Source organism: Spodoptera frugiperda, chromosome 12 (genome assembly GCF_023101765.2).
Source record: "Spodoptera frugiperda isolate SF20-4 chromosome 12, AGI-APGP_CSIRO_Sfru_2.0, whole genome shotgun sequence".
Taxonomy (NCBI): Eukaryota; Metazoa; Arthropoda; class Insecta; order Lepidoptera; family Noctuidae; genus Spodoptera; species Spodoptera frugiperda.
The window spans coordinates 1,149,857-1,165,033 of NC_064223.1; the positions used below are offsets into that span (position 1 = coordinate 1,149,857).

A 15,177-nucleotide genomic window follows, 5' to 3' on the forward strand; every position below is an offset into this window, starting at 1 on the left:
TACAGTCATGGAATAAGTTGTGTATTATTGAGTATTGTAAGCAAAAGAATATATTATGAATCATAGCAGGTGTAAAAGGTAAATGAGAATGTATTTTAGATGCTTTTAATATTGGTAGGGTAGTAATAAGTCCGAATTTGAACTGTACTATTCAGTGAATTAAAACGCAATGTACACATTTGAATATTGTAAAAAAGCATTTTTGTAAGTTTATTCAGGGGACGGAGATGCCCCCACCAAATTTAGAAAAAATTAACAAATTTCCAAAAAAAAATTAGAATTGATTTATTTTTCTATTTCTCTAGAAAAAAAAAATTGTTGTATATGGCAATATTTAAGTTTCACAGAAAATCATTCAGTACTTCCGTTTTGTTTGTTTGCTACATACTTCGTAGCGTGAAGTTCTATTCCCATTCCATCATCATCGTTCATTCATTGGCGGCCATTGTGGTTTACTTTGTTTTGTCAAATTCTGAAAAAACCAAATCATTAATTAGATCGATTTTTAATGTTTAAACCCTGCTTATTTTACTTTAATTTGTGAAGACGGTGCTATTAGCATTATAATTAATATTTTACATGATAAGTATAGTGTTATAAGTAGTATAATGTCTGAAGTTGAAGGTGAGTATCGTGGTTTTGTTAGAGTGATTAGCATTTGGATTGGCCCACTAATATTTGTTGATTTTCAGAGTTCAGCCAGCAAAAGCCTGCAAAGACGGGCAAGCAACATAACATATTACCAATATGGGGTAATGAACAGACTATGAACCTGAACCCACTAATATTAGCAAATATACAGGGCTCTAGCTACTTCAAAGGTAGGTAAGCAAACATACCAACGCACAGGAGCTTGGACTTCGTTTGTTCCACTTTTATTTACTTTCATTTGTTACCGTTATTTTTCTGTTACTGTTTCTGACTAACTCAAGAAATTTTTCTGCCAAACCCTCTATACACATTTTCCCGCTTTTTTGTTTTATCTGATGATAATTTTATAATCTGGTTTGAAATTTTGTAAAAACGAACTACACTGACCACTAAGTACATTCAGGCAACGTATATTTAAAATATAGTTTATAAATAACTCGAATCTATTTAGTTAGTTGAAACAGTAACATCTAAAACAAATGAAGTGTGTTAAGTTTTTAATCTAATATCTGTTTTCTACTCTCTGCAGTGCACCTGTTCAAGTTGAAGACATACCATGAGGTGGTGGATGAGATCTACTACCAGGTGAAGCACCTGGAGCCATGGGAGAGGGGGAGCCGCAAGACTGCCGGCCAGACGGGCATGTGTGGCGGCGTGAGTATGTTCAACCGTGTCATACTTTGTTTGTTACACTGTATTTTTTGAGACTAGTCACCGCATTATTAATACATTCTAAAAATATAATTTGATTCATCAGAATTACCTACCACAGTAAATTATTTAATAATATGATTTATTTGTCATGGTATTCAATTTTCAAATAACTTGTTTTTGCTAAATTCATTGTAAATTGTTTTAAGCCATTTTGTATTTGAGTGTAGATTTTAATTATTAGAACTTGTGTCAATCTGAGGAGGTTTGAAATAGTGAAAACCAAATTGAGTGATTATTTTCAGGTTCGTGGTGTAGGAGCTGGTGGCATTGTGTCCACAGCATTCTGTCTCCTGTATAAACTGTACACTCTACGACTCACTCGTAAGCAGGTCAATGGGCTGCTGCAGCATTCTGACTCCCCCTACATCAGAGCACTTGGTAGGTATGAGTATATTTATTTTTTGCTATAATCTAGTGTATATTCTTATAGTTTACTATTTTTCTTCAAGATCCTTATTATTACAGGATTCATGTACATTCGCTACACACAACCACCAGCAGACCTCTTTGACTGGTATGCAGACTACTTGGATGATGAAGAAGAAATAGACCCTCGTGCTGGAGGAGGAGGCTCCACAACCATTGGTGCCTTGGTGAGACAGATGCTCATCAAACTGGACTGGTTCAGCACATTATTCCCCAGAATACCAGTACCCATACAGAAGCAGATTGAACACAAGTAGGTAACTTGGTACTTTTTATACAGTGGATATTGGAGTACATTAAATTGGGAATCATAACAATTAAACAGGGGTCTATTGTTATAAATTTCAACCAATTTGTAATGTAATGTAGTTTCCAATTATGTAATTTTATTGGTATTATTGTATCTGAACCTCATAACTGAGTATCCTGTCATGATTCTAGCATGGCTTGCGGTCTTCGGTCGACACGCGACAGTCCCGAGCTGTGTGGATTAACAGGAATTTATTATATTTTATTTGACCATATATAGTTTTCTGATATTTATTGATCAAGCTTATTTAGAAAAAAATCTATAATATAAACCTGACTGGAAATTAACCTAGTTTTACGTTTTGCAATACTAGGTTAGCAGAGCACAACAGGCAGTCTTCAGCCACGAAGCCAGCAGCCAACTATCGCGGTGGAGGTGGCAACAGCAGCAATGGCGGAAACAGTGCGGGCAGCGGTGGCGGGGCTGGTGCCTACAATCCTAGTAGGATGGACTCCGACCGAAGAGAGCACGACGATAGAGATAGACGAGATTATGGCGAGAGCGACAGGTAGATTATGAAACATTTCAATTGAATTATGGACTAGAAATAAACAGTAGAACATGGTATATGAACATGTTTTTATATTTTCAGGTATTCAAAGGATAGAATGAGACGAGATGACCGCGACAACCGAGACCGTGACCGCGAACGTGATAGAGAGCGCGATCGTAGCGACCGCGATAGAGATCGTGATCGGGAACGTGAAAGAGATCGCAGAGATCGAGACCGTCGCGACCGCCACCGTGATAGATCGCGATCACGTGACCGACAGCGTCAACGATCGCGGTCTAGAGATCGCCGCTTTAGATAATGTTCAGCAAAATATAGATGATTATTATTGTGTCCTTACAAATGAATAATAATGATGTTCTGGATTTTTGTATTTTCTTTCAATTACCTGAAATCTGAAAAAAAACAATGCCAAAGAGTTTTTTTTCTTTTTTGAAATTGCTTAACTCCTCATTAGGAAGATTTGTTTTTTTTTGTTGACGAGTTCCGTTTTCGAGGAAGGCTATAAAGGAAGGGTATAGCGGGAGTAGTAAATATATTGCATAAAACAAAATTAATCATTGACTCAAGTATTTTCAATTGTTTATTCCATAGCAAAAATAAAAATGCTTGAAAAAAAATTCAAATTGAGTCTCACAGGACTAAAATAACAGACAAGCTTAAATGCTAATAATAAATACATTTGCAATGGAACATTTTAGATTCTTGTATTGTATGAGCCTATGCTGCGGCACCCTTAGTTTCCTGCTGCTCAAACTTAGGATACTTCTGTTCCACATCAGACCAAGAGATCTTGCTGTTAGACAAATCTCTCACAACTGCAGGAACATCATCCAATGGTAGTCTCACTTGTCCCATACTATCTCTTTCTCTCAATGTAACAGAATGGGGTTCTTTTATGGTGTCGAAATCGACGGTAATGGCATAAGGCACACCCAGTTCATCAGTTCTAGCATATCGGCGACCGATTGAACCAGAGGAGTCATCGACTTTGTGCGACACATCGGCATTAATCAAACCCTGTGACAGTTCCCTGACAAATGGTTGGAACTCAGCATTGCCACTGAGGGGCAAGACTGCACACTTCATAGGTGCTACTGTAGCTGGTAAAGAGAAGTAAGTCCTCTGTTCATCTCCTTCTCTCATTCTGAAATTATGTTCTAGGATTGAATATAGGATCCTGCCAACACCAAATGAGGGCTCAATTACACTTGGGATAATTTCCTCAACATGGACTGTTTTTTGAGTCTTCTTCACACTAACAAGGGTTGGTGTCAGTTTAAATTCACCATTTGGAGTGCATAGGATGTATTCTCCATCACCAGTTAACTTGGCTTGCAAATTTTCTAATTCAGCAGAGTCCATAGCAGCCAGTCCATCATTGATGATTTTAGCATCTTTCTTAAACTCTTTGCCAATAGCTGCTTTGTTAGGCACAGCTTCAACAACTTCAATTTGTTTAGGTGCTGGTAGTTTCTTCTCAGCTGCTAGCCTGATACCAGTAGCTTTGCTGTGCTGGGTCAAATCATAGGCAGACCTATCAGCACAGCCTACACATTCCACCCAGCCATAGCTGGTGAGACATTCAGCATCCCAGCAGTCACAAGCATAGTGAGCCATCTCATTACCCATGTGCTGTCTGAACCTCAGCTTCTTAGGGTCAATTCCAACCGCCAACATGTACAAATGGATTCTTGCCATGAAGTAGCCCAAAGTTTCATTGTTCACAATGCCTTTAGCAACAGCATCACCAATGGTCATGATCTCAGCAGGTCTTCCCTGTTCCTGACTATCAGCAGAGTAAAACAGCATCTGAGTGTCCTTTACAGATTCAAACTTAGGGTGGTCTTTAGAGTCACAGAAGTGTTCAATTTCACACATGGTGAATTCTCTAACCCTGAGCAAACCAGAACGAGGAGATATTTCATTTCTGAAAGAATTTCCAATTTGGGCAGCAGCAAATGGTAAACGGCCCTGGTTAAACTCTAAAAGTCGTTTAAAGTTGACAAAGATGCCTTGAGCAGTTTCAGGTCTTAAGAAACCTTTAACTAATCCACTGGGACCTATCTGAGTGTTGAACATAAGATTAAACTCAATTGGTGGAGTTAAATCATTGCCACTGATGGGTGACTTCATCTGGAACCTCTGCATCAGAGCTGACATTTGGTCGGCTGTCATACCGTCAAGCTTCACTAGAATATCTTCAATCTCAGCTTTAAGCTCAGCAGTTGAGGTTTTCTCGCTTTTTACTTTTTCAAGATGCGCCTTAATTAAGTGGTCCAATCGGAAACACTCTCCTGACTTAACATCTTTAGTCATAAGATCTGCAAACCGTTCTACATGCCCAGAAGCTTTAAGTACTGGCTCTGGTGTCAAAATTGAGCAGTCCACCTCCAACATCTGTTCCTGCAGAATAAAATATTTTCTCCAAAGTTGGATCATATTGCTCTTGAGAGCGCATCCCATTGGACCAAAATCAAATTGGCCAGTGATGCCACCATAGATGGCAAAGGACTGGTCATAGAAGAACCTTCTTTTGATAAGATCTTCCATTTTGGCACGATCAAAAAGTTCTTCGGCGGGAGCGAGACTGAGTTCTTTATCCTCCAAAACTTTTTTCCTTGCCTTAAGTTCAGCAACAGCTTTCTTTATGTCAATTTCAGGGGCCTTTTCTTGTTTGAGTTTCCTCACCAGGTCGCCCTGTTCCTTGACGCTGGCGCGCAGGGGCGCTAGGATTTCTTCAACTTTGGGATCAGCCATGATAATTTCTCTTAGTGGATTTGGTATTTTAATCTTCCTGTGAAGTTTGTTGCTCCCCCACTCTATGTGAGATAATCTGACTTGATTGCAGAAGATAGGAATCTGTTTACTAAATACACTACACTTATATAATAAAGCTACAACGTGTCTCATTTAAGTGAGAGCAAGTAGTCTTCCTTTTAATTTATTAAGCCATCTGGTAGCCGGTTATTAGCTTTTTGATCGCGTGGTATATGACGAAATCCCAGTCACTTTAGTTTCATGAACCTACAGTCACTTTTTCGTTGCAGTATAGGATTATATTTTTAGCATGAAAGTGGTACAAAAAATGTACTATTAGAAGGATAGAAACGTTAAGAACAAAATCAGTATGCTCAAAATTAAACTTCGGCCTTACATGAAACGTAATCGAAATATTTTGACAGCTGGAAAATGTCAAAGGTTTGCCACACGTAAAACTGCGTTCACATAGTAATATATTATTTTTGTTTATACTTTGATTTAATATCATGACGTTGTTATGAAACTATTTGTTATTTTTTATTAATAATACCTTTATCAAGAATTAATCAAGTTCGCTACTATTTTGATATGGACTAGTGTTAAAATGTCTTGAATTTTACGCGAAAAATAGCTGTAAGCTGGAAGATAAATAACCTAAACACAGAATGGCAACACTGTGATTTAGCATCTCTTTCGCACTCTAAATCACTGCGTAAAATGATTGCGAGATGAAGCGTGATAGGAATAGTTTTAATTATTTGTTTTCTTTTTCAAATAATTTCAGATTTGACAGCACAAAGGAGGCGGCCATTTTATTGCTGGTTGGTGAACGGGGGGTGAAGCTGTGGCTTAGTGCCCAGTAGCATTGTTGTATTTTTATTGAGTTATTTTTCTAAACATCCGTTTTAACAACGTACAAAACCGTATACGTACTTAGAGTAAGCATAGGTGTATTTATGTATTGAGTCGGAAGAAGCAATGGACGATCCAAATAGGATGATGGCGCATAGCGGCGGGCTTATGGGGCCGCAGGGCTACGGCCTGCCTGGCGGCGAGGGAACTCCAACCGCAGGCGAAGGTGAAGCCCGCAAGCAAGATATTGGTGAAATATTGCAACAGATCATGAATATTACAGATCAAAGTCTTGATGAAGCGCAAGCGAGAAAACATACTCTCAACTGTCACAGAATGAAGCCTGCCCTATTTTCAGTGTTGTGTGAAATCAAAGAGAAAACAGGTAAGCAAGCTGACGTATTTATATTACTGGCTACTGGATTTACGCTGCATGAGGAATTTGTGTTGTATTTTAATTAATGCCATCGCCCGCCACGAGCGCTTGGTTTCACTGGCTTTGTGTCATGAACGTGAATTTGGAGAATAAAAAACTTGCATTCTACGTAATCCAAATATTTTATTAAGTTACAGTTTTCAAGCTCTGTCAGTATATCTTTAAAAATATTTTTTTGACAATCTTCATTACCTTGTATTTATCCAAGTTTATCAGAATATTGATTGTAGAACTTAACTAAATTACCTAGTTGATGCAACCTCTGTATTCTCAAGCATTATCCTTTACAATAATAGTATGAACAATTTTAAGTCTTTCATTGTTATTTGTACTAAAATTTGAAAATACACCATTTAAATACTCGATTTGTCACACAGTGCTGTCCCTCCGCAACACGCAAGAGGAGGAGCCCCCAGATCCCCAGCTGATGCGCTTGGACAACATGCTCATAGCCGAGGGGGTCGCTGGCCCTGAAAAGGGTGGTGGTGCGGGCGCTGCAGCTTCGGCATCAGCTGCTGCTGGTGAATGGGGTAAGTGACTTCATATTATTCAAATACATTTTATTTTCCTTTATTAATTATGTGTTACAAGAGTGTGAAGTAATAGGCTGTAAAGCCTATTTAGACGAGGGTATATTGAGAATCTTTCAAATTGATTAGTGTCATATGTTGTCCTTGGGGATTAAAAGTTTTAATAATGTTTGACAGACCAATAAACAGTTCTACTTGTAGTAGAATTTTCATCTACCTACATTTATCTATTTTCAATTGGCATTCAATGGTTGCTTAAACAGTTTTTTGTTTACAATAAAATAAAACACATCTCAAAATGCTCATTTTCAAAGACAGCACATTGAGTTTATTGCTTTTCAATTGGCAGTAATATAAACAAGCCATCCAACACCAAGGTTGTTTATACTACACTGATATTGATGAATATAATAAAGAAATATCTTTGTAAATAAACTATTTAAATTTACCTGTACAGTAGTTGTATATGAGACAAGGAAGACATAATTATGTTTAAACCATAAAAACTAATCAAGTACAATGTTCCTTTAAATCTCATGCATGTAAAAATATTTAGACACTACATGTACATGCTTAAACATATAATTCTTTGTATGTAAACTGTGAATAAATGGATGCATTGTAAATTAAATCTTTTAACGGAAGCACATAACAGAAACAGTGAAATATTATGTAGTTTATGCAAGAAACTGGTTAGCTAGTATTAATTATACTATTGTAATTCTTTACTGGTTTTAGTGGCACATAAATTGTATTACACTAATAAACCACACTGAAACTTAGTACAGCAGAAGATATTGCTTTACATTTTGTTACTTTACATTAACATCACAATAAAACTAAGATATAAATTGATAAACCAGATGAAGTTGTATTTCATGTTGTAGATAAAATACCTTAAATAAAATTCTCCTCTGTCATTCCACCAGACAATGCCATCGAGCACTCTGACTACCGTGCGAAGTTGGCGCAGATTCGCCAGATCTACCACCAGGAGCTGGACAAGTATGAGAATGCTTGCAATGAGTTCACCACCCACGTGATGAACTTACTCCGCGAGCAGAGCCGCACCAGGCCTATCACACCTAAGGTATACTCAAGGTTTAAGTTTGTTTAAGAAAATGTATACTACATAATCATGCTTAGGACAGAGGCAGCCCTAAATTACGCAAATGCATTATTATTCCAAGTTAATGCATATCCATTGTGGAATGTGCCACCTTTCTTTCATTATTTTAATGTAAAGCAGTAAACATTCAGGACCCAGGACCAATATAAATGACAAGTTGTTGTTTTGTAGGAAATTGAGCGCATGGTGCAGATCATCCACAAGAAGTTCAGCTCCATCCAGATGCAACTGAAGCAGTCCACCTGCGAGGCCGTCATGATACTGCGCTCACGGTCAGTTGCTACTTGTAGTTATTGTCTTAGATATTGTATAGTTTGCTTACCATGTTGTAGATATATAAGCAAGTGTGGTGGACAAATGTGAAAATATTGATTTATGGATTATTCTCTGCATTGGTGCAGTGAAAGTACTTAATTTCCTTACATTATTTTAAAACTTAATATTCAGTTAAGTAGTGGAATGTTCTCGAAACATTTCGTGCTAACCAGCTCAACTTTGGCCTCTTTAAAACTATCAAAAACAAAATATCGGAATTCCCGCTTGCAGTTTCCTGGACGCGCGTCGCAAGCGCCGCAACTTCAGCAAGCAAGCGTCGGAGATCCTCAACGAGTATTTCTACTCGCACCTGTCCAACCCTTACCCCAGCGAGGAGGCGAAAGAGGAGCTGGCGCGGAAGTGCGGCATTACCGTGTCCCAGGTACCGTGACGTCACTTCCCCTTTCAGTTTCCTCGACTCGCGTCGGAAGCGGCGCAACTTCACCAAACAAGCGCTCGAGCTGCTCAACGAGTACTTCTACTCGCACCTCGCCAACCCCTACCCCAGCGAGGAGGTCAAGGAGGAGCTCGCCAGGAACTGTGGGATTACTGTATCACAGGTACTTGGGGTTGCCAAGTCTCAGAGGGGCATGATTCGTTGCACAAGGAATAGCTGCCACCATTTCAACAACATATTTGCATGCAGTAGTAAACTCGGTTTATCTTAAAAACATAGAAAAATAACGTAACTGATTTGATATAGAAGAGTACTTTGTTAGTAAATTCAAATAGAGTTGGCAACCCTATAGTTACAAGACACGTTCAACACTCGTGACGGCCCTATTGTTGAACGTGAGAATACAGAATACAGTAGACGACATGGCTAGGTAATTTTTAACCACAGCTTGAAGTCTCAGCATTAGTCTTGTTAAACTTACAATCGCACAGTAAATCATTGTGTCGGCTCGTTAAGCAATGTAAAACAAATGTATTCGAGTACTGGAGCGACGTTTTGAATAGATACATACATCTTCCGACAGAAAGGGCAAATTAGCATAATTATTGAGACATGGTTGGAACTGAATTCTTAGTTGACCTATAATTAATATGAAATTTGAACTCCCTTTCTGTTATAATATAAATGTATCTATTGTTTTTAACATATGCATTATTAAAAGTCAATTGTCCTATTATATTATTTAACATTCTCCTGTATTCCCCAGGTGTCGAATTGGTTCGGTAACAAACGCATTCGTTACAAGAAGAACATCGGCAAGGCGCAGGAGGAGGCCAACTTGTACGCCGCTAAGAAAGCTGCCGGTATGTAAACTGTTTCATCTGGTGCTACTATAAAGGTAGTTTCCAGTACTACCTCGTTCTACTAGTTATATTGTAGTCACTTGTGTCTAGGTAAACATTTATTATTTTCTTGTGTATCGTAACTCAAATTATGCAAAATATTTTAGTATTGAGACCTAAGACATTGTAACTTTTATTTTCAAAGTTAAAAATAAGAATCCTATTTCTTCCGCATTAATGTAGATCTCTCACCATTGCACCTCCATTCCTTGTTTGCTAAGTGTGGGTACAGAGTGCGTTACATAGAGATGTTTTCGCACACAGACTTGCCTTGGGTTGGCGCGGGGCGCGATGCTAGCTCACCGCCCGCCAGAGCTTCGGCATATTACAGTAAATCATAGACATTAACTAGACTTAGGCTAATTCGCACTGATTGACGGTGTAGGGCCCGCCTCATACCCACGTTTGATGGCTAAAGGATATCAGTCGCATATCTGCATCCTAAGAACTCTCGTGTGACAAGGGCCTAAACGGCTATAACCTTTCGTGCCATCTGGCTCATTCATATTGTCCGCCTAGGTACTATTTCTGAATAGCCAAGTGTCACATTAGGCTCTAGACGTGTAGGAAGCCTCTCAGTGCGTACGTAGCCTTACACACGGCATTACACGGCGCTCGGCGCTGACTGTACACTTTGACCAAATATCTCTACTCCTTAAAATATCGATAATTCATCGTGTTGTGGAAATCTTTTCTCTATACACTGCCTGCATATTGTTTATGCTTTTTCTATTTCATTATATTGCACACAAATAAGTTGAATCCCGATAAGAGATTCCCACACACGTGGTAGGTCCCCTCTACTAGTAATACTCTTATACATGAGTGATGCGCGTGCGCAGCTGCAGGCGCGTCGCCGTACTCGATGGGCGCGGCGTCCGGCACGGCCACGCCGATGATGTCGCCGGCGCCGACGCAGGACTCCATGGGCTACTCGCTGCCGGCGCCGGGCTACGACCAGCCGCAGCCCAGCTACGACGGCTCCATGGGCTACGACCCCATGCACCAGGACCTGTCGCCGTAGGTGCTCCGCCGCACCCGACCCTCAGGTAAACCCGACTGAAAGTGTTTCATGTTCATCTTTGTGATGAAGTTTCCCAAATAACTCGAAGCTAACCAGTCGTGTATTGTTCCAGGTTACGGGTATGACGCATAAATTGTGCAGCTTCCACAGAATTGCCATTTACATTTACTATTATTATGTTAAGTAGGTCAGACTATACTTACGACCGCTACTTACGCCGGCGCGACACCGGCCGGCGCGCCTAGCCTTAGAACATAGGACATTGTATACTACACAATATACCTTAGACTACATAATATTATTAGCGATATTTTTGGAAGGAAATGTAATGAATCGTATTTTTATTTGTATTACAAACTATACGACTGGCACCCAGTATTTGTTTAACGTTTATAATATACAATTTATTTTATTATTATAATAATATAGTCATTTTATTATAAATTAATTTTCAATGGCAACTATTTTATAGTATTATGATTTTAATCCGAGAAGTTGTTTTAAAATCTTTTTGTTTATATTTTATTGTTTTTCGGAAAGTAATTATTTGGGCAGTATTAGTAATTTATATACAAAAGTAAATCATCACATCGATACGGCGGGGATCTCGTGTTTCTATTCGTTCTAATAATCTTTTACTCTACGGTGGTTATAATTATACGATAGATGTAAGTGAATCTAGTGTAATATTTAATTGTAAGTATTCAGATATTTTGTGCTGACTAGTGTCCTCTACGAGTGCGTCCGTGGACTGCCACGCTTGGAAACTGTACTACTTGCCGACACTCTACTCATGAGAAAACTAACGAAATGAAACATGCGATGCTTTCATACGACGATGTATACGCTGTACAAGTGAAAACAGTATCGTTTTCACACGCCCGGCCTCCTCCAACAATAATATTAAACACGCATTTTATAATTATAAAATAAGTACAGATAGAGTTAAATAATAAACCTTAGTACGAGCACGATCACTGCACTACCTATGTATACGCAATCGAATATATTTATAATTATATTTTTATATACATTTATTATTGTTGGACTATAAATTGTATTGTAAACATGTACTAACTAATTATCATGTCGGGAAGTAGTATTGCTCCAAGTATCAACATGTGAGCGCGGGCGCACAGTCTTGTGTGCAATTTTAATATTTTATTAGCAATGGTTGTGTTAGTATCGCGCACACGCAACTTGGCATGAACTGATTTAAATGTGGAATCGTTTTAAAATACCAGTCTGTTATTATTGTTATTTTCAAGCAGGTTTTGTATAAGAGGCCGGCTGTACAGCAGACCTCAAGGTATGTGCATCACGTATTCGGTCTGTAACATGTAACAACGGCCTAAGTGACGGTAAATCAGGAGTTGTGAATATCAGAACAAAATATTTTAACTGTCGTGGTGCTATGATGTTGGTAGCACAATTTTATTTTACTTGTTAGCCATAAGTTAAATGTTATTTCATTTCGTCGTACATTTTCATCGAAGCATAACAAGATCTTAACGATTGTAACTTAAATTAGTTCCACTTAGTGATAGTTTGGATATGAAAAATGCTAGAATTAAGTTAATGTGTTCTAAAACAAAATATCTGAAACAGTATACGAGATAAAAACGAAAATTTAATTGATGTTTTAACGCTGTGGAACATTGTAATTTCGCGTGCCGCCACCGATCGCACGTTTCTTACTCGTTCACGATAAATTATTTATTATAATGGTTATAAAGTAACGTTAACATAGTTCCCATAGACGGGCGGGGCGGCGCGACACACATGTATACGACGACGAGTTCAATGTTATTGCGACCATCAGATTGACTAAAATACATTTTTGTGTAGTTAACACTTGTTTTATTTTATTAACACCTCTATAACGTTATTTACTTAATTTCAGCCTAAAAAAGGTAGCAGATATGGATGCGGTAATAATGTATATGAGTTGGCCATTATTACCAAATGTTATCGTTGTTTTTGTCGTAAATGTCGTAATTATTCGTACGATGATTTGTGTTAATTTCAATTGTTTATTAAACAAATCTTATGTAATGCAGTGGCGTAGCGTAGTGGGGGCGGCGGGGGCGGCCCGCCCCGGGCGGCACTTTTTAGGGGCGGCAAAATTAAACAATAAATAATAAAAATATTTTGTAAATATTTCAACCATTTTATATTTTTTTCGCAACTAGAGATCGGAGAAAGTAGTGATAGTGGGGATGGAACCTTTAACGAGTGGTCCTGCCCCGAGAGGGAACCTTTAGACAGAGTCGACTGTACAAATTTGGACCGATTAAAATGAGCTTACTCTTTAGGCGTAGTCCTGAAATCATGGAAGACGGCCTTGGTCCACCCGATCCCTAAAAAGGAGATAGAACAAATCCGTCCAACTACAGACCGATAGCCATAACTTCCCTCTTCTCGAAAATAATGGAGTCCATTATCAACTATCAGCTCTTACGGTACCTAGAGGATCACCAGCCACTCAGTGACCAACAATTTTTACGGTTTTCGTAAAGGTCGGTGGGCTGACACACTGTTGGGCACAGGCGATCGAATCTAAGGGGGAAGCGTTGGTAGTTAGCTTGGACGTGGCGAAAGCCTTCGACCGGGTTTGGCATAAAGCGCTTCTTTCGAAGCTTCCTGAAGCCCAACCAGCGGGTTAAAAAAATATATATTTTTTTTAATGGCTTCCCGAGAATTGTGCGAATGGGTCTACTGCTTCTTTGCAGACAGAAGCATTAAGGTCGTTGTCGACGGGGAATGCTCCGACTCTCTGTCTGTAAACGCAGGTGTCCCTCAAGGCTGTGTGCTATCACCTACCCTGTTCCTCATCCATATCAATGATATGTTGCAAATCAGCGGCATTCATTGTTATGCGGATGACAGTACAGGTGATGCCTATTATACCGGCCGCTCTAACATTTCTCGGGAAAACGTCAACGAGAACCGAAACAGACTTGTGTCTGAAATCGAGACTTCTTTGCGGAGAATCTCAGATCACCCTACTAAGACACAGGTCTGCGTGTTTACCGTTAAAAAAGTACCGTTGTTCGTTTTACCTCAGTTTCAAAGAATCCCCTCTGACTGCCTCAGCCGGTATTGGAAATCATCATATGACTTTTCCCGCCTTTGGCGAGGCAAGAGGGAGTGTTACACGCTTACCTACTGACTAAAACCAACACGTCTCTACTCCTGCTCTTCGAGCCGGAGCCCCGGTATTGGAATTGGGATACTTGGCATCAACATTTCGAGCGACTTCCAGTTCCGTGGCCATCTAGAGGATAAGGCTAAATTAGCCTCGAAAAAGCTAGGTGTGCTCAACAGATCGAGGCAGCATTTCACTCCAGCCTTCTATATAAGGCGCAGGTTCGGCCCCATATGGAGTACTACTCTTATCTGTGGGCGGGGGCACCTTAGTGCTTTTTTTTATTTTTACATTTGTTCTCCACGGACTCTTGGTCCGTGGTCATACAATTTGTTTTTCTTTTTACACTAAATTTTATCCTATCCTAGTACCAGATCCTCTATGGTTCAGCGGCGTGCGAATATTGTTGATCAGGAAATTTAAAACCGACTTGACATGGCAATGCGTAGAATGTAGTCGTTGGCATTTTCTATCGCTATACCACGGGGACTGCTCTGATTCAACTGTTCTCGCCGAAAAGTTCTCTATTATGAATGTAGTAATTGTAGTATACATTAAATTAAAATACCTAAATAAGGGGGCGGCAAAATTGTCTTCCACCGGGCGGAAGACACTCACGCTACGCCACTGATGTAATGCGAGTTGAAGTCTATTATGAAGATACTCTCACCCTCCAGCAGTGCTGCACACGGAATATCTGAACTGATAAATACACATACACAGTCAAAAATATTTACACTTGGTTATTTAGCATACAAATACAAAAAATAATGCAAATATATTTTATTCTTGTTGAGGTTACAGAGGTCAATACTTATAGTAAACGTGATTTGTAAGTTACGTTTCACGTGAATGAAACCCTTTCTTTTTTTTCTTTTCTTTTCTTTTTTAATAACGTTGCCCCACACTAGGATTTTCTCCTGTGTCGTGGGTGCGTTTACAAACATACAAGTTCACATACACATGACACCCAGACCCGAAACAACAATTTGTGGATCACACAAAGAGTTGTTCCGTGCGGGAATCGAACCCGCTACCCGTTGCGCGGCAGCCAGTTGCCCAGCCACCG

General features: G+C 39.2%; 3 protein-coding genes across 9 annotated transcripts; 2 read left to right on the forward strand and 1 right to left on the reverse strand.

The window, feature by feature from the left end:
* The first annotated feature begins 400 nt into the window (after positions 1-400).
* Positions 401-2,977, forward strand: LOC118263059 (pre-mRNA-splicing factor 38B). 2 transcript variants are annotated; one of them, XM_035574827.2, is made up of 7 exons: positions 404-624; positions 693-821; positions 1,181-1,305; positions 1,608-1,743; positions 1,831-2,044; positions 2,415-2,609; positions 2,694-2,977. In XM_035574827.2, the coding sequence occupies exons 1-7, from the start codon at positions 609-611 to the stop codon at positions 2,911-2,913; spliced, it is 1,035 nt and encodes a 344-aa protein (XP_035430720.2). In that variant the 5' UTR covers positions 404-608; the 3' UTR covers positions 2,914-2,977. The 2 variants fall into 2 exon arrangements, with proteins under 2 accessions (XP_050553590.1, XP_035430720.2); XM_050697633.1 differs by lacking the exons at positions 2,415-2,609; positions 2,694-2,977 and having other exon boundaries at positions 401-624; positions 1,608-1,747; positions 1,831-2,028.
* Positions 2,978-3,182: 205 nt separating this feature from the next.
* Positions 3,183-5,703, reverse strand: LOC118263057 (glycine--tRNA ligase). Its single transcript, XM_035574819.2, has one exon. The coding sequence runs from the start codon at positions 5,523-5,525 to the stop codon at positions 3,333-3,335; it is 2,193 nt and encodes a 730-aa protein (XP_035430712.2). The 5' UTR covers positions 5,526-5,703; the 3' UTR covers positions 3,183-3,332.
* Positions 5,704-6,153: 450 nt separating this feature from the next.
* On the forward strand, positions 6,154-12,812 carry LOC118263058 (homeobox protein extradenticle). 6 transcript variants are annotated; one of them, XM_035574822.2, is made up of 9 exons: positions 6,154-6,612; positions 7,041-7,193; positions 8,123-8,283; positions 8,494-8,594; positions 9,047-9,197; positions 9,801-9,897; positions 10,201-10,266; positions 10,779-10,985; positions 11,073-12,812. In XM_035574822.2, the coding sequence occupies exons 1-8, from the start codon at positions 6,354-6,356 to the stop codon at positions 10,958-10,960; spliced, it is 1,170 nt and encodes a 389-aa protein (XP_035430715.1). In that variant the 5' UTR covers positions 6,154-6,353; the 3' UTR covers positions 10,961-10,985; positions 11,073-12,812. The 6 variants fall into 6 exon arrangements, with proteins under 6 accessions (XP_035430715.1, XP_035430719.1, XP_035430717.1 ...); XM_035574821.2 differs by lacking the exon at positions 9,047-9,197 and adding an exon at positions 8,869-9,019 and having other exon boundaries at positions 6,162-6,612; XM_035574826.2 differs by lacking the exon at positions 10,201-10,266 and having other exon boundaries at positions 6,157-6,612; positions 10,785-10,985.
* Positions 12,813-15,177: the final 2,365 nt, after the last annotated feature.